The following is a 25,404-nucleotide window of genomic DNA, read 5'->3' as shown; positions in this document are numbered from 1 at the left end:
AAGAGTCTCTAAGCATGGATTAGACAGTCTGTCCTATGGGTGAAGAGAAACCATTCAAAAGCAGCAAGCAGAAGAATAGCGTTATCAGATTTGAACTTCTAAAAGGTCACTCTGTCTGCAAAATGGAGCTAGAATAGAAAAAAATGGAGATGTAAGGTAGGGGATAAACCTGCAGTAACATAGATCAGAACTGATAATAGCCTGTGAGTAGACATGGGCAGAAGATTAAAGAGATGTTTAGAAGCTAAGAGTCAACATCACTTATAAGTGATTATATTTTGGGTTTAGGATTGTAGAATTCAAGGATGACTTCTAGCATATAGAAACTAGTTATACAAATGAATTAAAAAATGGTTTAAGACTTGGACACTGGGTGATCGGTGGTGCAATTACTCTGCCTTTTTGATTAAAGAACCATAGGAAAATAATTTCCAAAGAACAGTAGATAGATTTTCCATTTTCAAGCCTCAGTTTAATTTTCTGATGATATAAAGCTAATACATTTGTGATCTAACATCTGAGAAAGCTACAGAACAGAATGTAAAATAGAGAAAACTGAATTTAACTTTCTTGTTAAGTCACTAAAACATTATTTAATTAAGTTTTCTAATTATACTCAATCCACATTATAAGTAAAATTTGCATTACTAGTTTCCAAAGGTTTCTCTGGGCACTTAGTGCTATGAGGTCTCCAAACAATATAATAAGTTATATAATAATATATAATAAGTTATAATACAATGCTTAGCACATTACAAGTTCTCAAGAGCGGTTTGTTGAACTACTTGAAGTACTATTTGTTATACACTGGGAATTAGTTTCCTCTTAAATAAAGAAGTACATGAAATCTTTCCAGATAATTAAGACTCACTGCAAAGTGACTTGCCCGATGTGCCTTGTCTTGCTAGTTTCAGAGTCAAGGGTGCTGTGAGTTCTGTGCTCTCTCCATTGTTCTTGTCAGGATCTGCAACTCATTCAAAAGACTCAGAGACTCCCCCAGTTCTCTTTGGCCCAAGCCTGAATTTTATTATAAGAAACAAAATTACACATTCACCTTGATTACAACTCCCAAATTTCTCTGTTTCTATTCTTTAAAACCATAGCACATGGTCATTTCGGTCCACACGTCATTTTATTCTACCAAGAACTAGATATCCTTGAACAATGGGAGAAAATAAATTTCTTCCTCTAGAATATTTTCTCTTGTTTCTATACAAATAAAGCATATTTAGGCAAATCATAAAACCTGCTTTGATTACCATATAAATAAGTTATGACAGAGGCCTTTTATATTGAATGACTGGGATGACATTGGTTAATAAAATTATGTAGGATTCAGGTGTACGATTTTATAATACATAAACTGTATATTGTATTGTGTGTTCATCATACAAGTCAACTGTCCTTTCATCACTATTCATCCCCCCCTATGATTGCCCGTTTAAAATGACCTGGGGGCTTTTAAATATCCTCAGGCTCAGATCTCACTACAGATCAAATAAATCAAAATCTCTGAGGGTGGAATTCAGGCATCAGCATTTTTGAAATAAAAATTTTATTATATTTATTGGGGTGACATTAGTTAATAGGATCATATCGGTTTCAAGTGTACATTTCTATGATGCAAGATCTGTATATGTATTGCACTGTGTGCCCACCACCCAGAGTCAAACCAACTTCCGTCACCATATATTAGGCCCCATACACCTCCCACCACCTCTCCACCCTGTTCGTTCTAGTAACAACCACACTGCTGTCATCAGCATTTTTAAAGTCCCCAGATGATTTCATTGTGCAACCTTAGTTGAGAACCCCATGTTGAGAACAGTTAGATGAAAAGGATGAACTCATACTCAAGCACTTTTTACTTAGTAATGTTTGCTTTTTTTCCAACCACAAGGTGGCAGCATCACGATAGAGTGCAGGCACATACTGGCCTCTTTATTGAGTGGACATGGAGATTTGTGTCTGTCATACTAATTAAAAGCATTTTGAGTGTTCCTCCAGCTAGAGACAGCATTACAATTTCATTTTCCTGTTGTTCTCTGTTGCTTTGTTTGACTAAGAAAAGTTTTAGATATATTTATTTCAACTGCTTAAATTAGCAAGGACTATATTATAAGCTATAGTTGGGTGGAACAAAGCAAAGAACATGAATTTTATATTCAGATAGAATATAAGTGACTGCCACTTACCAATAGCAAATTTAATATCTTTGTCATTCAGTTATAGACCTAGAAGAGGAGGGTTGTTATAAGAACTAAGTGAAATAACATATGTAAATCAACTAGGGTAAGGAAGATGTTAGGAGGAAAGTGGTAATGCTGTGATTAAGCCAGTGATGAAAGGGGCCTGGAAACCCAGGACACAGTACTGTTTCATGTATGTTCTTTCTTCCTGCGTGTGGATTGCCTTTTCCCCTGCGTACAGCCTATCTGTTGGTTGACACTGATGGTTATACAAATAAACACGCTCTATCTATCTTCATTTTAAAGAACAAATAATCAGTCAAATGTACCACACCTTTTGTAATGGAAGATGCCATCCTCAAAGGAAATGCCTTCCACCTTTATAGTCCAGTTTCTGTAAAAATTAGGCTTTGTTTACTCACAATTACTCTAGTTCATGTCTCAAACCTTGAAACTGCTTTCTCTAAGATCATCAGTGGCCTCCTAATTGCCAAGTCTGAAAAAAATTGGTACCTCATGCATCTTTGCCATTTGAATGGGGTGACAACATCCTCCCTCCTGACACATTTCCCTGGGCTGCTGTAGCAACAACACTCCCCCCATTCTCCACTGCTGAGTTGTTTTCTCTTTCCTTCCAGCCCTCATTTCTTTTCTCTCAGGGAATCTTATCTTTGACTACAGCTTTAATTTTAATGACAACAAATGACACACAGATCAATAGTTGTCCCACATAGCTGTTCTGAGCACCAGGTCTATAAATCTAACAATCACTGGCACATAATTTGTTGTCTCAGAATTAACATGTTGAATATTGAACAGGACATATCCCTTATTCACACAAAACCTACTCATTCTCATCTCTCACATTGTATCTTTCAATCCAAGGTTTGCCTTTCCATCCAGATGATTGAGCCAAATTCCTGGGAGTCATCTAGACCCCTTCCTCAGCCTTCTTCACTCCCAACTTACCAAAGCTTATCAATTCTTTACCACTACCATCCACAAAATATTTCTCAAAGGAGTTATTCAATCTCATAATTCTTTATTTCTTACCTCACACTTACTCTTTAACATAGCCCAGTCTGACTTCTGCACCAAAACAACTCTTGTTAAGGCCACTCACTGCTGTGCCATTCATGTGTCCCTCTCCATCCTCCTTCCCTTCCTTCCCAGAGGCCCTGAGAGCACTTCTTCAAATGATCACTTGCACCTGAATACCCTCCTCAGCTCTGCTTGGGGCCAATGTAAGACAATTAGGAAAGCAAAATTAATGAGTTAGTTTCCAGAGACAGATTTTATTAACCGTTTATCCTCCATTTGTGGAGTACTTTTAACTTTTAAAGGCATTTACTTCATTCGTAGTATTATATTGTTTAACTTTTATTCAAGAACATCAACACAGTTACTAAAAATTGCTTAAGTAAATTTAAAATACTAACTGATAGTGTATTACAATCTGCCATTTGTCTACTTTTAGAAGGCAATAAAATTTTTAGTAATTGGAAACCATGTCATTGTTTACTGCATAGTAAGTTCACAATACAGAAGAACTAGGTAACTCTGGAGAAGAACTATATTTAGTCGATTATTTTGATAATTATGCATATTACTATTATACTTTATTAATTAAGCAGATTGTCAGTAAGATTGTTAAACAAACATTGAACCCTATTTTGGATAATGAACTGTTCTTGGTGCTACAGATAATATAAAGTTTAGGAAAGAAAAACAGATCATACTAAATCATCATTAGCCAAAACTAAACAAGTGAGTCAATAAATAGAAATAAATAAAAGTATATATCATTTAGTGTGATATAAAATTATTCTATCTAAATATTTATTTTTTTAATCATGAAGTCAAAACTTCAAGAAGTTCTATTCATCAAAAATTTTAAACACATTTGGAAAAATTATTCTATGTGTATAGATTTAAAGAAATATAAAATCAAATTTTGTACATTTTCTTAAATGGATTTCTGATCTATTTTTTATGGAAATTCACCCTTCTTGGTTGAAACCTTGTAGTAAATTATGGCACTCTTCAAATGGCAAAGTTTAACAAGAAAAAAAGCTAGTTTCAATAGAAGATAACATTATTTTCTCTGGTCCAGCTTCTGAAATAATAGAGGATACACACATTGAAAGACAGTGCTATTTAAAGGTCTCATAGGCATTTCCAAGAGGGCAGCAGAACACACAGAGAAAAAGTGGAACAAAATCATATTGCATGCTTAATTAGGACAAACATGGAAAACAATCATCAACAACTTGATGGTTGTCACATGGTTCAGAACATGACTGATATGGAAAAAATGTTAATTCAGGGCTCAATAATGGATAAAAGGAACAACTTTGTACAACTTGGATTTCTCATATCTGGTTCTCATCTCTTTTAAGATTCACATGTATAGAGATCATGACGTTGTCCAAGATAATTTGGCAAAAAATCATTGATGAATAGAAGTGTTGACTACTTGGGTGATAATTGCCAGAACTAGCTACATGTATAGACTGACAGAAAATTGGAACAGAAGTTAGAGTGGCAGGCTCAAATTTGTCACTAAGGATAATCTTTTTTTAAGTGTTGAATTATTTTATTTAATATTTCTTCAACCCATAATAACTTTGTTATTCTATCATTTTCCATGAAAGATCATACATTTTATTCTAACTCTGCCACTAATTAACTCTGTGTCTATGGACAAACCACTTATACTTTCTGAGTTCTTATATTCTTATTTGCAAACTGAACAAAGGTGGCATTAGATAATCTCTAAAGTCTCTTTCATCACTGACATTCTGTGATGCTGTTGAAAATAAGATTATCTTGAAGATTAAGAAAAAAATTAATTCATACATTTTACTCAATAAAGAAGAGTTATTTAAATATATGATATAAAATGAGGTCACAAGAGAGAGCAATTTGTATCTTGGGAGAACCAGAGATTTAAATAGGATCTGATTAAAGTGATCTCCTCATCAAGAAATCATGCCCAGCAACAAGATCCAAGAGAATGCCAATATAATTAATATTCCTCAATCCTAATTTTAGTATATAGAATTGCACTCTCTTATGTCCTTTCTGGCAAGAGCCATATTTTATAGCTGAGTTTTACATTCGTAAAAATGTAGAAAATGGAAGGAAATGCTGACATGATGTCTCAGAGCAGCAAAGGGTACAGCTGCAATTGTTGAGACCCCAGTGGTAGGAAAATGTTGCAGTTCAGCTGTTTTCTTCACCCTCTGATTACCATATTCATGAGATCTCTAATATGCTATGTCATAACATTGCAATGTAGGGTACTCACATAATTATCCTGCAAACATTTCTGAGAATGAAGGGACCCAAGGCTATTAGAACTTCAAGTACAAGAACAAATGGACTATCTGAGACAAATTGAGACATACAGTCACCCTAATGGCTTATGTTTCAACTCTTGATTTATAAACGTGTTTACGATACTTTAAATATTATTTCATTATCTCTTATTTTAGATTCACCACTATTACCATTTGCTCTGAATTATTCTTTAACTTTGGTTTTAGTCCAAGTTCATCATTGATTAACTCTGTGACTTCAAGATATATTTAAAAGAATTTCTTTGAGTCTTAGTTTCCTGATCTGTGGATTATTAAGGCATATATAAAGAGCCTAGCTTTTCCTTCTTACACAACCACAACCACATCAAAATTATAACTAAACTATAGAACAACTATCACTCAGAACCAGCAGAGATCAAGTCGAATAGAAGTCTGACAACTACGGAATTAAAGAAACCACATCCATCCAGAGAGGCATGAGGGGTGGAAACATGGAATGGACTGGTCCCTGGGAGGGATCTCTTGGGAGAGAGGAGTCCCAGCCCCACAGCCCAGGGTTCCAGTGTCAGGAAGCTAAGTCCCCATAACTTCTGGCTGCAAAAAACATTGGGATTGAATCAGTGGAAAAAACTTCTGGAGTCCCAAGTAGTTCCTCTTAAAGAACCCACACACAGATTTACTCAGACTCACTCCCTCGGAGCTCCAGCACCAGGGTAGTATAGTAGCTTAAAAGGCAACAGTGGCATACAGGAAGGAACTGAAGTGTCTGGCATCAAGGCAAGAGTTGGGGCACATATTTCTCCCAGATATAAAGGCAGGTAAATGCCACAGACAGTTTTCCGAACCCTCCCCCCAACACAGCCACAGAGCTGGCAGGAAGGTGCCATATCTGAGACTCTATCAACCTGGCTAACACTGTTTGTCCCACCTCAGAGATCCCCTGAGACTACATCTCACCCAACTTATGGGCCCACCAAAGCTGTTAACAATGACTTCACCATATGAATGGCTGGTCTTGGCTCAATCTTCACAACTTCTTCAATCCTCTCAAACAAGCAACAGCCGGCCTCAGTGAAATCTCAGGTTCGGTACCTCCTGCTAAGTGGCTCCAAGCCCAGCACTAAGAGCACCCAGCCTAGATTCACAACTCGGCTTTGCCTGAGAATGCCCAAGCCCACTGCAAGTAGAAGCCATTTCAGATTGCTCTAGAGCTCTTGCAAGGAAGCCCTGGGCAGAACACAGGTGGGGGCTGACCTTGGCCTGCACCACCCAAAAAACCTCAGAGTCTGTGTGCCCAGTGGACAGCTACAGACAATGTTGGAGTACTGCCAACCTGTGCCTGCACTGTTGATTCACCACAGAGGGTGTAGGTTGGCCATCAATGGTCACAGCCAGTCCTTGCAACTGACAGGCCTAGGTGAATCTCTCTAATTGACCTGCCAATAGCAATCAATGATCGACTGCAAGAGAAAGGTGTACTCAGTCCACAAGAAAGTTGAACCTCAAGTGCCCAGCTTGGGTGATAGGGGAAGCTGCGACACTGGACCCTACAAGATACCTACTACGTTAGGCCATGCTACCAAGACAGTAGGTCATACCAGCTCTACCTAATACATAGAAACAAACACAAAGAGACTGCTAAAATGAGGAGAAAAAGAAATATAGCCCAAATGAAAGAACAGATCACAGGTCCAGAAAAAGAATTAAACAAAATGGAGGTAAGTGATCTACTAGGTGCAGAGTTCAACACACTGGTTATAAGAATGCTCAAGGAGCTTAGTGAGGACTTCAACAGCATAAAAAGTATCCAGTCAGAAATGAAGAATGCAATAATTAAAATAAAGAACAAAACAGGAAACAACAGTAGGGAAGATGAAGCCAAGAATCAAATCAATAATTTGGAACATAAAGAATAAAAAAACAACTGATCTGAACAAGAAGAAGAAAAAAAGAATCCAAAAAGATGGGGATAGTGTAAGCAGCCTCTGGGACAATTTAGAGCAGTCCAATATTCGCATTATAGAGGTGCAAGAAAAGAAGGGAAAGAGCAGAAAATTGGAAATCCATTTGAAAAAATAATGAAAGAAAACTACCTTAAGATGGTGAAGGACATAGACATGCAAGTACAGGAAGCACAGTAAGTCCCAAACAAGATGGATGCAAAGAGGTCCATTCCAAGATAAAGGTTAAAAATCAAGAGAGTCTTTAAAGCAGCAAAAAAAAAAAAAGCAGATAGTTACCTACAAAGTAGTTCCCATTAGACTGTCAGCCAATTTCTCAAAAGAAACTTTGCAGGCTAGAAGGGATTGGCAATAAATATTCAAAGTCATGAAAAGCAGGGACTTAGAGCCAAGATTGCTCTATCCAGAAAAGCTATCTTTTAGAATTGAAGGGCAGATAAAGAGCTTCCCAGATAAATAAATAAATAAATAAATAAATAAGCTAAAGGAGTTTATCATCACCAAACCATTATTATAAATGTTAAAGGGATTTATTTAAGAAAAAGAAGATCAAAACTATGAACAATAAAATGGCAATAAATACATATCTATCAATAAGTGAATATAAAAAAAAACTAAGCAAACAAGAATAACAGAGACAGAATTATGACATGGAGAGTGTCTCATAGTTGCCAGATGAGAGGGGATATGGGGAAATGCATGAAGAGGTGATGGGATTAAGAGGTACAAATAGGTAGTTACAGAATAGCATGGGGATGTAAAGTACAGTATAGGAAATGGAGTAGCCAAAGAACTTATATGCATGAACCATGGACACGAACAATGGTGTGGGGATTGCCTGAGGGAGTGGGGGGTGCTGTGTGGAAGGGGACAAAGGGGGGAAAATTGGGACAACTGTAATAGCATATTCAATAAAATATAATAAAAAAATTAAAAAGTGCCTACCATATAGCATCTTCTCAAAAAAAAAAAGAAAAAGAAAAAAAAAAAAAGATTTCCCTTAATTAGAGAGAGAAAAGTGTTCCTCATTTATTAATCCCTCAGAGATTGTTGGGAGAGCAGATCTGAGAGCATTATGACTGTCTTTTTTTCCTTTTCAGTGTCACGGTCTGTTCTGCAGTTTCTTTTTGTTTCATTATACACAACATTCATATTATGAATGTGGATATTTCTTCTATATTGTTCCAGTTTTTAGGTGCTATCTCATATTAATGTTCCCCACTAAATATCTATCTGGATCCTTCTAGGTGTGGTAGCAGTTTTGAGTTTTGGAAAACTTTACAGGGTTTAAAGGCATAGTTTGTGGTGCCTTAAAAGCCAAAATCTTTGTTTCACTTTAAAAAAACTTCCAATTACTCCTGCTTTTTGAAATCTTCTGATCACTTGACTTCTATAACACTGCAATATTTTCATCCATGTATATCCCTAAATGACCCTTCTCTCTTCTCCTTTTCCTCCTTTTTTTTTTATCCTCCTCCCCCTCCTTCTTTTCGGACTTACGTTCCTCTGGCCTTTAGCACTTGGTATCTGACAGGGTCCACTTTGGCCCTTTGCTCTTTCTACCCACGTACCCTCCATGGGTGACCTCATCCACTTTCATGATTTGAACACCCCTTGCTGATAGTCTCAAATCTGTACATCTCTAGCCAACAACATTCCTGTTTAATAAGGTGGGAAAAGCAAACAAGAGAGCAATAGAACACTAGTTCTCTTTCCGGATGGAAACAGGGAGTGTAATGGACTATGGCATGCTAATGATTGTTGTCCTAGCTCAGGTATTTGTGTGTTTGAATATGACATTACTCTCTCTAGTTTGCTGGTCAATTACTCTTTTATATTGTTTTATAGAAGACACCTTTCTGTGAATGTACCAGTCCACTGCAGGTGATTACATCCCCTCTTAAAACAAAGAAACAACCTTGAACATGTATCCCTTTCAATCATAGCCAAAATACAAGTGTATATATTTATTTACTTACTTACTTACTTGATCCTCACCTGAGAGTATGTTTAGAAAGGAAAGGAGACAGAGAGAGAGAGAGAGAAAGAGAGAGAGAGAGAGATCAATGTGGGAGAAATATTAATCAGTTGCTTCCCATACATGTCCTGACTGGGGATCAAACCTGCATGGGACAATGTTCCAATTAACTGAGCCACCCAACCAGGGATGCAAGTGTTTTTAAAGCAGCCCTCTTGGTTTATTGAAATGAAAAATATTGGACTCAATACTTTGCTTTCTTTCTTGTGGTTTGTTTGTGATTAAAGTTTATGTACTTTGTACTTTATACGTCAGCAACAGCTGGATGTTGAAGCTCCACAGAAAACTTCTCTCGACATTGTTTTGTTGTGAAGAGAAAATGGCGTTTATGAACCTTGGCGGGAACTGTACTCTTGAGCCATGTTCAGCTTTGAAACTTGAATGGAAAAGTCCATTGCTCAGAGAAGCCAGCCGCATTGGATCCTGAGCTGGTCTAATTGTTAGGAGAAGAAGGTGGCTCCAGCCATTCACAGAGCTCTGGGGACCTCTGAGAGCTTGGGGACATGTGTCTCGCAGGCAGCCTAGACAAGGCCCACTTGCATGGGACCTTACTACAGCATTACACATGCTCAGGAAGAAGCAAAGCAGGAAACCTGCCAGTCGGCAAAGCATCTTTGCATAATCCGAGTTTGGCTTTGCGTTAGCTTATTAGATGACAGTTTCACCGATTTTCAGAAATAACTCTTTTACTCATTAAATCATGACATTTCTATAGTTTGGGGGTCCTTTGTAATTTGAGGTTGGTCCTACCTTTGTCAGGTTCCCAAGGCAGTGCCTGGTTATCTCAGTCCCCTTACCTTTATGTAATCAGCATTTTTGTGTTCTCAATAGTGTCATGGGGTAGGGGAGGGTCTTGTTTAACTTAGCCCTTTCAGTAAAGACTACTCAAATGACCACATCTGAATCACAACAGCTAGTTTAGTGTCTTCTTTAGTAACAGTCATTATTATTAACAAATGCCTGGCCTCATCAGTACTTATTTCTCAATAATTAAGTTGCCTCAAAATAGCGGTTCCACGTCTTTTATTTTTATATCCAGCTACTCCTACAATGTGTGAGGCTGTCTTACATACTATGGCGAGGACATGTCATTCATGATTCAGGCTGCCAGAAATTCTGAATGCAGTAAAGGAGGGCCAGTGTGGTATTGGGGTGCTGCTCATGAGCCGAAGAACCTCCCACAGAAGCCTGAAGCAGTCTAGGAAAATCTTGTCCAAAGCCTTCCTACAACAGAAGCTTTGGAGGGATGTGTACCCTAGTAACCCTGAGTCACTTTATTGAGTAGCTCTTAGTTTCTTGTAGAAAACTGTTGCTTTTGGAATGTTGAACAGGATAACTTCTAGTCCCCTGTTTCATGTTACCCAAGAGTTTGCAGTTATTTAGTTATTTTTTTCACTCAATCCACTGCCAGCTGGGGAAGCTCCTGAGCCTCTTCTCTCTTCATCTCATGGAGATTTTTTCTCTCCAGCTCACTTGACCTGAGTTAGAACTACCCTAGGCCACCAGAATAGATCTCCCCAGGTCCAACCATTAGGAAGAAGAAGTCAGGGAATCTCACTGAGATCCTCCTTCCCGGAAGGCACCTAGATTTATGAAAATCTCTCCTTTGAACATCTCATAGCAAGAGAAATGCTGATTTCATAAGTCAGACTGAAAGGCCCAGTCACATCATTTCTCCTAGAAAGGGATAATCAAGTGGTCACTCAGGGGTTCAAGAGGACCAGTCTCTATAGACAACTGATAGCTTCTTTTGCCTGAGGGGGAAAATATCTGAAATCGGTTAGATATAGGGCACACAGCTGTACATAAAGGTGCTTTATTATGCTTCATGAAAAAAGAAAAGGTTGATTAGATCTGAATATTTCTATATACTGGGGTCTAGTACTGTGGTCTACTGAGAGGTATTAATGATTCTTCTTCAGGAGGGTCTAAACGTAGAACAAAATCTTATCAGTCTGGGGTAGTTTAGTAGGGTTCTGCTATGGGGCAAGTGAATGGATGACATAGCAGCTTCTGGGTTCATGTAATCAGGTGTCTTCCTGGTTTTTTAAACACTGGCTATTTGTTGCTTGGACTTGGGCTCTGAATAAGGATGGGGATATGAGCTTGCAAGGTTTGGATCCTGCTGCCTTATTTGCTCAGCAGAAAATATTGGCATGTAAATGAATCCTCCATAAATTTTTGCGGAAGTTCTAACTTATGCACCACTGTAATTACTTTTTATTTTATATGAGATTCTGGTCACCACAAAAATCATTGAGTAGTGAGGTGCTCTTGTGCATTGTAGGACTTTAGTCATGTTTAGGTTATTGCACACAGTTTATTGTTTGTTTTTATTCTGCAGCCTCCACCTCAGATATATGACAAACAGTTGGATGAAAGAGAACACACCATTGAAGAATGGAAAGGTGACTCTACTATACTTAAATAAAGCATATATTTTACTTTATTGAAACCCAAAGTGTGTTCTCAAGGACTTTCTTTTAAAAACGATTTAGTAAGAGTTGATATTCTAATTGCTATCTTCTTAGACCATTTTCAAAGCTCTTAACACTTAATCTAGCTTTTCATATTATTGCTATTACATTTGTTCAAGAATAAAAGGAATTAATTACTGACACTTTTTAAAATAGTACTGATTGTGAAAGCTTTTGTCATCATGGAGGGCAAATTTTAATTTAAAATTTCACAATTAAACATTTCATGTTTGTATATAAAATTATCATATAAAATGGATAAAATTATGTCTGAGATGATTTTGGATATTAGAAAATAAAATATAGTTAATATATAAATTCATTCATTTGATATTTAGCACTTGAGAATTTAAATAGGAAATATATGTATCTAAGTAACTTATTTCTCCTTTAAAGTGAGAAAGAATGAATGAATACATTAATTCATTTTTTTCCCAGCAAAACTTTCTAAACACATACTACATGATTGAGATTATACTCAGGAAGAAACAAAGCAGAATTATAAAGAATAGTTAAACTAATATGATTTATTATAAAGTAGAATAAATATGAGAAAACCAAATGCAGATAAAATGATTAGGTCAAAATGAGGAGAAACATAAAAGGAAGATCTGAATGAAAGAAATGTTTAAGATATGTTGAGTAAATTAATAATTGTAAATTGGGAAAAGAAAAAACAGAGGAAAATAATACAATGAGGATATAAGAAGAATAAAAAGGTAGAAATGAGCCAAAAGTGTCATAAAGCTAGTAAAGCGATCATGTTGAAGTATATGGAAAATAAGCAAATATAAGTAAGGGGTCAAGTAAAAAAAAAAAAAGATACTAAATGATAGACAGAAAGACTTGATTTGATCTAAATAAGGACCAGAAAGAACTGTTAGAAGTTTGTGTCAAGTAGGTAAGTGATAGGATATAAATATCACTTGAGGAAGATAGATATGGACTAAAATTTGAGAAACTGAAGAAAATACATGTAAAGGATGATGACTATATAAACTGTAAGCCATTTAAAAAAAAGTATTAATAGTGCTGAATGATTTTTATCTAGAAAGAGGCAAAATAACATGAAACGAAAATAAACAGCTTTAGTAATGAAGAACCATTTTAGTGGATGCCAGTTTGGGAATAAATGTAATAATTTTTTTTAATGTTGGGTTTTAGGCAAGCTTGATTTTATAAATCCAGGAGTTGAATCTAGAAAATAGAAGAAGTAAGAGTTGAAAAATTGCTGGAAAATAATAGTTTGAAATCATGAGAATAGGATTTATATATAAATATATGGATTTATTTTCAAGAATAGCATGACATCCCTTAGGAAGAGAGTATAAAAGAAAAATCTGTTCAAAACTGAGCCATTAAAATCCTTAAGAGATAAGTTAAAATGCATTAGAAATCTCCAAAAGAATTCAGAAAACAAATAAAATATATATTCTTCATATGTTTGTTTGTCCAAATGCTTTACTGAACCTACTTTTGCCAGACTCTGCTATTGCAAGAAAATGTAGAATTAAAGGAGTAAAGGAGTCCCAATTGATTTCTAATTTACTCAGTTCCATCAAAATGTTATTATTTGTTATTAACAAAATAATTTTCTTTGTGGATTAAGGAAATTTATTTTTTTAATACTGATAATTAACTGTTTCTTCCAGAACTTATCTACAAGGAAGTAATGAATTCAGAAGAAAAGACTAAAAATGGTGTCGTAAAAGGACAACCCTCGCCTTCAGGTACCCACTCTCAGTGAATAACAAATAAACCACTACTTGTGTATTTCTCTTGGCCTTGAATGGAAACTGTGGCCAATACATTGCTTATAGAGCATATGAACAGATATCACATGACTGTTTCCCTCTAACAATTTTAGTTTTAACCCCCCCCTTTTTAAACCTATAATAGGCAAAATAATACAAAATGAAAACATACAAGTTTAACTTTCGCAATGAAAAGCCAAAAATGGATGCCAGTTTCAGAATAAATGTAATAAATTGTTAATGTTGGGTTTTAGGAAAGTTTTGTTTTACAAATTTTAGAGTTAAGTCTGAGTAAAAGATGAAGTAAGAGTTGAAGAACTGATGGAAAGTAATAGTTTGAAGTTCAATGTGGCATTCCTTCTGACTATTCAGATTATAATGACCTAGTACAGTTCTTTTAGAACTTACTTTAAGATAATAATGAATCTTGAAGAAGTATTAACATTTACTGCTTAAAAGATAATGGCTCCTTATCCAGAGCCATAATTCCCTCTCTAGAGATCAGGAAACCCTCCATTCCAAACCTTTCCTCATTCACTCCAGTGTCAGAAGTCTTGCTACGGTTGATGTGGCAGTAGTTGAAACATCAACCGAGATGGGCTTTAATTAAAGTCAGCATGGAAAACCTTCTGGTTTGTGATCTACAAATCTAACCCATATTTGTACATATACATATTTTGCTATGTAATGTACTTTAAGATTGCTAGAGATAATTTAGTTATATTTATTAATACTAATATATTTTTCTAAGATATATGCTTTGAATATAAATAGAATATAGAAAGAGTCCTAGAAAATGTTATGGCTTATACTCAGCTCCTGCTGGGAAGAATGTAGGCTGCAAATGATTAGTTTAAAGAAAACTGGATTTGGTGTTCTACCTTTGATAAATATTTTTCCCATGAATTTTCAATTGTTTCAGGGAAAAAATATATAATATGAATTAATAAATTTGTCATACTACTCTGAACAACTAGTTTGTACCCACAACCACTATGCTGCCTGAACAAATGCATTTCAATTATGATGTGTGTCATGGAACCCAATGTGGATTCTTTATGTCTGGCAATCGAAAGAATAACTGAGGCAAGGTTGGAGTCTGACAGTTCCTTTATTGCAGACATTACAGTATTCACACTTGCACCCCCGCCATTTACTCGCTGCCTGCTTCCTGAACACTGCCACAGGGATTCTGCCTCTTTTATATTATGCATAGATAAAGTCAACTACTAGCCAAAATATGACATCAATGCTTATATAACTGCAAGTGCACTGTGCATTCAAATCTATTTGTTATTTCTAAGCAGCTCACACCTGGGCAACTGGGGAGAGGTAGCCTGACACTCTATTGTCCTCACAATGTGTTTTTATCACCTCTAAACATGGGGAAATGTCCAATTCTATTCCAAATCTTTTCTTTTCTCAAAGGGGATTAAGGGAGCCTGACTGCCATGGCTCAGTTGATTGGGTGTTTTACTGCATGGCAATAGGTCATTAGTTTGATTCACTTAAGCTCTACTTACATAAGAGCAGACCAAACCACTTTTTAACATTTTGACCACCTACAAAAATGATAAATTACCTAACTAATACAGATGCCCTAAATTATAGCTTCCTGGCTTAACCAATTTATGGTAAAAATTATTGTGGATCCAATCTGTCACTTCATGATTTTAAAGAAAATATTCATTGCTTGAGAAATCATACATATCTAATATCTATTATGAAATATTAATGTCTGATATATTTGTATGCATAATGCAGAGGCATGAGACAGTCACATGCTGGAGCCACCTCTCCCAGTTTTTGAGAGCCAATTGTGCTAATCTCTCCCAACTATGAGTTCATTCACCTCATGTTAGTAGCTTGAAATCCACCACGCAGGAATAAAGGCATGGAAATTGGATGATTCTGCAGGCCAGACTTTTTCAGTCCTGAAGACCAAACTGTTACATTTTTATTGGCATACTACTGTGTGTTTGTGTGTCTGTTATGTCTGTGTGTGTCTGTGAGTGCACAGTATGCACTGTGCAGGAAACTTTGCTGAAAAGAAAAAGCAATTACTAAGAAAACTTTCAAAAAGTCAGTATTTTTGCATTATTCATTATATGTATGCATATCATATTTTATTTTGTAAATAGCTAAGATGAAGTAATATTACAACACGAACTCCCTTAATATTTAGTCATGGCAACACTGGACACTTAGCAACAAGGGAATAAGTTAGTGCAGTTTCTCAGTAACAAAATGCTTCTAATACTCAAAACCAGCCCTGGCTGGTTTGGCTCAGTGGATTGAGCGTCGGCCTGCGAGCTAAGTGTCGCTGGTTCGATCTTCCAGTCAGGGCACATCAGAGAAGGAAAACTCTGATTCCAAAAAACCTCCGCTGCCTTGCGGCATACCTCTTCAGGGGAAAGGCTAAGGGAGTAAACCCCGACAGAAAATCCGGAGCCGGAGTCCCTAAGGCGGTTTGACGTTGTAGTCAACACCGGCAACTCCTGCGGCACACCTGAAGCCAAGCTGTATTGACTCCATCTTTCCCTTGGACCCTTCAGCTGCGAAGAGAGGGGGGGTCTGCTGCATGGGCAACAGCAGACCCTCCATATCACCCTGCCCAGGCTCTGTAGCTTCAGCTTCACTGGAGAGGACACTCCAGCATCATCGCAAGATGTCGATTCAACACGGGAGGAGACAAATACCGTGTCACTCCCGAGTCGGACTGCACAGCCATTCTCGGCGGTGCAGATAGACTCTTAAGAAGCTACACCATCGTCTCTCGAGACGGAAGGCTGCCGACGACGACTCAAAACCATGTTTTAGTGATGCTTTATAAGTATAAATAGGAAGTTAAATGTGCATTTTTGCAAAAAATACATAGATTTCAAATTTATTGATGGAATCATTGTATATCAATAAGAAATAAATCTAAATTTCAGGTACATTTCTAAATAATTATATGCCCTTCTGCTAATTTCACTTGCATAATGATTTATTTTCAAGAAAAGCATGCTGCTTGCTTTCTGAACTGATTTGAAAAGACTGCTGAGGGAATTTCAGTTCATGAATAGAAATTTATTTTCTTCTAGAATTATTTGTCATAAAATGTTAGAGCCAGAACAAATATAACAGGTCATCTAATCTCAAAACTCTGTTTACTGCCCCCATTCCTCCTGAGATATAAGCCTCCCAGAAGTAACAATGACTCACCAAAATAGGGATGCTTAGCCTCAGGATGGGTAGAGTTTTTTCAGAATCTCTTATTGAAGATAAAGCTCCCCGAGTGATTATAATCTGCAATCCCACCCCCAGCCATATTTCACACACCACAGAATTGTCTTTTCCAATTAGAGTCACTGTTCTAGTACAATAATTTTATATTTTTATTAAAAAATCTCAGTCCCAAACAAGTTGAGGCTCAAGATCATGCAGAAAGAGAAGAGAATGTAGTTCAGTGTTTTTTTTAAAATTTTATTTTAGTATTTCTTATAATTCTTTTTGTCTACTCTTTGTGTGTACAGATATGTGAGGAAAATAATTTCTTTTAAAAATGCAGAACTATATAACTTCCAGTTGAGAAATTTTCATTAGCATAAATTACTTATTTCCAGGAAACCAAAAATTTCTTATTCAGGTAAAGTTGAAAATAACTGTTATTCCTTACTTGTAACCATATTCATATTTTCAGTATTTAAAATGTTATTCTTGTTGACAAAAATTTGTAATGCTTTATTGCTAGCAAACCACTTCTTTAAATGCACATCTCTACATGTTTCTCTGAAAACAGTATAGAAAAAAGGGATATTTATCACATTGCCAGGATATCCTGAGAAAGTGGTATTATAATCAAATTCAGTTCAGTTCAATCGTGTTTAAGAGCTTTTCACAAATTGGCAGTAAATTAACAACTTGAAGCCAAGGTCATGTCTTGACTCTTCTTTTTGTGTTTGGTTTTATGGTCTACAAAGTTTTTTTATTGCCTACATGAAAACAGTCTTAAAATATCATCCAGTAAAGCCAGAAGTGGCCACAGTCAAGATGGCTTTATTTTTATTATTGAACAATACAAGAAGTCATACAGAAGCAAAGATTTTTCATGAAACAGCGGGGGACTGGCTCATGTTTAACAACCATCTCTTTAAAAAATCAGAGCTGCTTATAGTATATCTGGAGTGTAAATATTCTGTGAGCAATTTCAAGCTGCCAATGTGACACCAGTGAAGGCAGAGTTGGAAAGTGAGCACACAATTGGCTTTTAAAAGCCACTAAAAGCCAGTGCAGCATGCCACTAGACAATACACGTGACTGCCCAACAATAACACTATGTAGAGAGCAACACTTCCCACACAACAATGAGATGTCATAGGAATTTTATAAAAGAAACATTAGAAGAGAGGACCTCTCAATGAATTTGTGCTACAAAAAATTAAGAACCCTAGAAATATAGTTGATAAAGATTCTGAACTTTGAATAATTGGATACTAACTATAACTTGCATTTTATATTGGTAAAAGAGAGGGCAGTATCTTTCCAAAATAGAAGACAGGGATTACAGAGAGCACGTTTATGAACAAAAGGAGAAGAAAACAAGTGAAACAAAATAACTTACTTTAACTGAAAACAGTTTATCAGTTTAACCAATAAAGTTCATGGCCAGGAAAATTTGTTTTCCTTCCCAGTACCTATCTAGAAGAGTACATACAAAAGATGCTTAATGTTTTGTTAAATCCAGCACTTATTCTGTGCTCAACAGGAGAGATTGAGGAAGACAGGAGAAATGTAGTATAATGGAAAAGTAAAATGAAACGAGGGAAACATAAACATGAGGTAATTACGTAGCAAAACTGTATATAAGAATGGGATGAGTTCCAAAAGTGTGTTGTGGACAGGCTACTTATTAAAATAGGTGCAGTAAGAGTGCTGTGCATTTTATAAGCTTATCTGCAGCATGATCCTTTGTCCATGGAGAGTTTATTAAAAGCTACTCTGGTTTTTGCTTCCTTCATTCAATATTATTTATAGATGTAAATTTGTGTTTTTTTTTTTTTCTAGGAAAATTTCCTCAATGGTCTTTGTATAATATCTGTAGCTGTCATCATTTTTGTTTTGTGTTTATTTGTAAACATCAAATTGTGTTCTTATAAAGGACCCTGATCTCAAGTCATATCTCACCCTTATTTGAATCAGTAGTCAGCTTTAACTGTGACAATTAAAATAGGTCCACGTAATCAACTGTTTTTGGTTAAGGAGAAAAACCTATCTCAAGGGAAGATGAGGACTACTATGTAGAGATACTTTAAAATTATTTTTGGTTTGCATAACTACAAAACTTTAAAAATTTCAATTTTTTTGTTATAATTTAAATAAAACACACTAGCAAAAATCTCCCTGGTTACATGGGTGTTTTGATTAATTATAATGTTCCTGAGGTGTATATGTTATCATTTGAAGTATTTAATTTCCAATCCACTGACACTGAAACTTCCTAATTAATTAAATCAGTTGCATTTCTGTATACTAGCAATAAAAAGAAAACAATTCCATTTACAACAGCATTACAAAGTATAAAAAAAGTTAAAAATCAGTTTAACAAAAGAAGTACAAATTTTTACTCTGCAAAACAGAAAACATTGTTCAAAGAAATTAAAGATCTAACTGAAGACATTTTACTGTTCACTGAAGAGAAGATTTAATATTGTTAAGATGACAATATTGTCCAAATTGAGCTGTAGACTCAAACATAATACCTATCAAAATCACAGCTGCCCTTTTATAAAAGAAATTGACAATCTGTTCTTAAAATTCACATCCAAGGGACACAGAAATAGCACAAATAATCTCAAAAAAAAAAAAAAAAAAACCACAGCTGAATGATTCACACTTCTTTGTTTCAAAATGACACTATTCAAGACAGTGTGGCATTTGCACAAGAACACGTATAGATCAATAAAATAGAATTGAGTGTCCATAAGTAAACCCATACATTGATTTTAACAAGGTTATCAAGACAATTTTATGGACAAGAAATAGTATTTTCTTGGATGGAACTAGAGAGAATTATGCTTAGTGAAATAAGCCAGGCAAAGAAAGCAAAATACCATATGATATCACCTAATACAGGAAACTAAAGAACAACACAAACGAACTAAATAGGACAAAGAGTAGAATAGCAGTCAAGAGGGGCGAGAGAGAGAAGGGGGATAAGTAAGGAAAGGGTCGTGTATAAATGACTCATGGACATGGATAACGGGGAGGGATATGATTGTGGGAGAAGGGGTGGGCTGTGTGGGGCAGAGCAATGGGGGAAAATGGGACAACTGTAATTGAAAAACCAAAAAAAAAAAAGACTTGATATTAAGTTAATAGCAGGTGACAGTGACTTCATCAAAACCCCTGTGCAAAACATCAAGTAGATGGAAATTTCAGTTCTGGTACATTACTCAGCTGAGTATCATCAGACCTACTTACAAGGGTCATAAAGATTATTTGTACATTAAAGAAGGGCCTGTCCATCAAGCCCAGTATGAAAGAGAAGCAGGAAAATTATCATCTCATCAAGTGCAAAAAATACCAGTGCAGTTTTACTAATGAATCACTCAACAATTTGAAAAATTAAAAAAAAAAAGAAATAGTATTTTCAGTAAATGGTTGTGGGCAACTATCTAGCCACATGTAAAATAGTAAAGGTAGACCTCTACCTCATATCATATATAAAATAAACTCGAAATGGGTCATAGACTTACGTGTAAGAACTAAAATACAGGAGTAAGAAAATATAGGAGCAAAGCTGCATGATCTTGGGTTAGAAAATGTCTTTTATCCCTTAGATATGACTAAAAGCATACTTAACAAAAAAGGAAAACAAATAGGTAAATCCAACTTCATCAAAATTAAAAACATTTGTGTTTCGAAGGACACTATCAAGAAAGTGAAGTATATTATATGGTAGGGGATTTGTATTCAGAATATATAAAGAACTTTTACAACTCAATAATAAAAATAATTTCAAAATAGCTATAGGATCTGAATAGACATTTTTCTAAAGAAAACATACAAATGGCTAAGAAGCATATGAAAAGATAGTCAACATTATTAGTTCTTGGGCAAATGCAAATCAAACCACAATGAGATACCATTTTACATACATGAAGATGACTATAATCAAAAACACGAATATAAGTGTCAGAGAGGGCAGAGGGAAATTGGAATCCTCATACACTGCTGATAGGAATGTAAACTGGTACAGCCACTTTGTGAAAAAATTTGGCAGTTCTTCACATGTTAAACATAGATTTGCACTATGACCCAATAATCCCACTTAGAAATAAAGCATATACATGAATGTTTATAACAACATTATTCATAATAGCCAAAAAGGAGAAACAACCTAAATGTCTAGCAAATGCCCAATAGCTAATAAATAGATAAATGTAATATATCCACACAATGGAATATTATTCAGTCATAAAAAGAAATACAGTACTGATAACATGCTACAGCATCAGTGAACCTTAAAAACATTATGCTGTGTGAAAGAAGCCAGTCACCAAAGATCACATATTGTATGACTCCGTTTATGTGGTATATCTCAAACAGGCTATTGTATAAAGACAGAAAGTAGGTTCAGCAATGGCTAGGGCTGGAGGGTAAGTAAGGAACAGAGTACAAGGTTTTCTTTTGGGGTGATGCAAATATTACAAAATGGATTGTGGTGATGGTTGCATGACTGAGTACCTGAAAAACACTGAATAATATGTGAATTATATCTCAATAAAACTATGACAAAAAGTTATATGCGCAACATTTTGTATTACAAGTTAAAACTGAATCTAAACTGTAGCACCATGAGTTAAAAGCCTTTGTTGTGGAGGGCTCTGTCAGCTGGGAGATGAATGGACAGTAAAAACAAAGCGGTCTCACTCTGTCAGCCCACAATTGATAGTTTTAATCTCTACCCTTTCATATGGATGTGGAAAAATTGCAGACAATTCTGACAAGGACATAATAGTGATGTTAAATTATTAGAGACTGAAGCTTATGGAAGAACATGAGGATGTTAGTATAATCTAATTCAGAATCTGGGGGGAAAACAGCTGGGCATTTGGGATATGTATGGGAATCAAGGGTTTTCTGCTAGCATGTAAAATCTAGTAAGTGTCATGAGAGGAAATGAACTAGCTCTGCACTGTATCTATAAAGGATACAGTTAAATATAGTTGGAATAAATTCAAACCAGATAACTTGATATTACACATTGTTCTGATAATGAGAGTAATTATTTATAAGAGAGCTTTAAATATCTAGTGATATTTAACATTAGGAGGTATTGATACTTTTAAGAGTTCAAAGAACATGAAAAATATATAAGCCTTCTGTATATAAAACATGTTACAAAAGAATACATATTAAATAATTACAATGATAGAGACTTCCTAGCAAAAAGACAAGAAATATACCAAGTTTAATACATTTTATTAATATGATGATTAGTGCATGTTGTTATATTTTTGTATTTTTCACATTTCCCATAATTTACCATATATATTATCAACAAATAAAAATTTAAAATACATAAAGAATACATATAATCTTAACTTAGGTGTATGGGTCCTTTCTAGACACTTTCACATTATAATCCATTTTCCACAGGCAGGAAATGTCTACCCCAGGAGCAAACAGATGGTGTTAACCTCTTCACTTCATTAGACTATTTTTTTTTCTGATTTACTTGATTTCAGTGGTAATACTATTATAACTTATTTTGCATTCATTATTATAATTTTTATACCAAGTATATCTAGCACACTATATCTGCTCAAATTTGATGCAATTTCAATGACAATTCCTCATCTCTTATTTTATTAGATGATCATACTACAGGTACTTTAAATAATAAAGTCACAAAGCATACCTTATGCCATCCGTATTGTTTAAGTATAAAGAATATATAAAGAGAAAAAGTAAATAAACTCTTTCTAGGGTGCTGTGGTTTAATTATATCTTATGATGCCTCTGGTTCACCTTTCCTTTGTAATTCTCAAAGTTGTTATTCAGCAAGTATTTACTGAGGTATTACCATGAGCAATTTTCTTCTCAGAATTTCAGAATCATTATATACCTACATAGCAGATACATAAAAGAATGTTTGCAAATTATTCTAAGTTAATACTTCACAGTTCTCATTTGTAGATTTTCAGGCAAGCAAGTTTGCCAGAAAATAAACACACAATCATAGGTGTGCTCTGGCTTCACCTATTCCTTTTCTTTCTTTTCTTTTTTTTAAAATTTTGGTCTATGGTAACTTTCATCAAAAATACTACTTGGCTATTCGGTAACAGTTAAATTTGATGTCATATTAATGACTATGTAATATTATTTACTTAATAGACCTTCCTTTCTTTATAGCTGTAGTCTCCAAGGAATTCAGATTTCTGGGCTCCACCTTAGGCCATATTTCTGGGACAGGACCTTTACATGTATTTGTTTTAAAAGCTCCCTGCCATAAAAACTTCCAGGTTCAGATTATTACATTAAGGGGTTTTGCTCATCTGCCTCCTCCATAGGACAGCTGTCTTCAACCCTTGACTGCACAGTCTCCGGGAAGCTTTTAAGAAATGCAAATGACTTGGCTCCATCTAAGGCCAATTACACTATTATGTTGGAGGGACGGGGAGTAACTGGGGTTTTTAGTGTTTTACTTTTTCCTTTCAAGTGCATTACAGGTGATTTCTAAGGTAAAGTGAGATTTGCTAATTAGTGCCCTAGCTTGTGAGTGACTTGTGACCAGGGAGGCTGCATTGTTATGTCTTAAGTTTCACTGTCACTATCTAATGTAGTGCCCTGTATTAGTTCTATGAAGGCTTGTCGAATGAATGATGGAACAGCATCCCCTATTATATTTGTTCATGCCTGTATCTTGAGTGACATTAAGTTGAGTCTAGTTCCAGATTTAGTCATGTTGGTCTTCATTTTCTTAGCACAGGTGCAGCAGTGAACAGCAGTGAGAGTCTCCCTCCATCCTCGTCTGTCAATGACATCTCTTCCATGTCCACCGACCAGACCCTGGCATCTGACACTGACAGCAGCCTGGAAGCCTCGGCAGGACCCCTGGGTTGTTGCAGGTGACTAGCCGCCTGCCTGCGAAACCCAGCGTTCTTCAGGAGCTGATGTGATTGAACACACACACACAGACACTCACGCACACACACAAATGCAGACACGCAATGACAAGAAAACAGCAAGGAAGAGAATCCAAGCCTAAAATTGAAACAAATCTTTCAGCCTGCTTCTTCTCCAGAGTTCTGTATTGCAGCTAAGCCAAATGTATATTTAATCTAGTTGCTCTTGCTTTGGTCTCCTTCCAATGATGCTTACTACAGAAAGAAATCAAACACAATTAGAAAAGCCTTTTCCATAAAGTGTAACTTTAATGGCTGCAAAACCAGCGACCTGTAACTGCCCTTCCAAATGGCATGACAAGGTGTGCAGTGGCCCCATCTAGCATGTGTGTGTCTCTATCTTGCATCTACCTGCTCCTTTTGGCCTAGTCAGATGGATGTAGATACAGATCCGCATGTGTCTGTATTCATACAGCACTACTAACTTAGAGATGCTGCTGTCAGTGTCCTCAGGGCTCTAGCAAGACATCCTGCACTGGGGTACTACATGGTCCATTTCACGTGATCTACTACTCTGACATAAACCCATCTGTGATATATTGCCAGTATATAAGCTGTTTAGTTTGTTAATTGATTAAGCTGTATGTCTTATAAGAAAACATGTAAAGAGGGGAAATGGGGGGAGTGAGCTCTCTTGGACCCTTGAAGATGTAGCTTCCAAACTTGAATTGATTAAATGGCACCTGTATACCAATTTGTAGAAAGAGAATATGTGATGCTTATGTATAGTGTTGGGGGTGGGAGGGATAACAGTGTCCAGGCACTAAATGCTTTGGCCTTTAAAAGGATGGTGGGAATAAAAGCTGAGGGTCTTTTCTCTGACAAGTGTATGGGTAGGATTGACTGCAGTAGTGTTGCAGTATGGAGACCTAGAGGAGATTATTGCCCAGATACTATAGACACTGACATCCCTATTTTGGAGAATAGACCCCTTTTGTCATTTACAAATTATATGTCATAACTGGACAGAGAGCGGCAGGTGGTAAGTCAGGGGTATTGTGCACATATCTGATCATAAGAATTGCTCCTTGGAATTAAGCGGGAAGCCTCTATGTGTTGTCCTTTATAGAAAATGAGCATGCTTAGACTATCTTCACACTGTGGGTTGTGTTTGCACGAGTGTGCTACTTCCCAGGTTTATGCTCTGTCATGGCTTTACTTTGAGTAGAAATATTACACTCGTCTTCTGGAATTAAAGATTAATAATAATTACTTTCAAAAAACCCAAAGCACAGGGTGGTCCTCAGGTTAGCATTTGAAATCATTTCCACTGGTATTATTATTTCTCAGGATTTTCCCTGACTCCTTAATATGGCTGATGTTTCATATTTATTTATTTTCATAAATTTGAACCATCCAAGAAGGGCTGATTATTAGAATTTGGTACTGCAATCTATGCGACGGCAATAACTCTGCCCATAAGTTACTGCTGCTAAACAGCTTTAGCAATATGAGTTTGTCTTAAAAGCCATAAAACACTTATGTCA

The 25,404-nt window shown here is 35.9% G+C and overlaps 1 protein-coding gene across 3 annotated transcripts in view; it reads left to right on the top strand.

The window, feature by feature from the left end:
* MAPK10 (mitogen-activated protein kinase 10) overlaps positions 1-24,611 on the top strand; it is a 335,988-nt gene extending 311,377 nt beyond the window's left edge. For 2 of the 3 annotated variants that reach the window (XM_090266261.1, XM_090266262.1), the window contains 3 exons: positions 11,856-11,919; positions 13,641-13,718; positions 23,722-24,611. In XM_090266261.1, the coding sequence (XP_090122387.1) occupies positions 11,856-11,919; positions 13,641-13,718; positions 23,722-23,864 (285 nt within the window). In that variant the 3' untranslated portion in view covers positions 23,865-24,611. Of the gene's footprint in view, positions 1-11,855; positions 11,920-13,640; positions 13,719-23,716 lie in introns of all 3 variants that reach the window. The other variant, XM_090266263.1, reaches the window with a different exon arrangement.
* Positions 24,612-25,404: the final 793 nt, after the last annotated feature.

The sequence above is a fragment of the Furipterus horrens genome, unplaced genomic scaffold, assembly GCF_987537825.1.
Source record: "Furipterus horrens unplaced genomic scaffold, mFurHor1.1.pri manual_scaffold_2, whole genome shotgun sequence".
In the NCBI taxonomy this organism is placed as follows: Eukaryota; Metazoa; Chordata; class Mammalia; order Chiroptera; family Furipteridae; genus Furipterus; species Furipterus horrens.
Note: the sequence above shows the minus strand (reverse complement) of the source record. Positions and strands in the feature narration are given on the sequence as shown.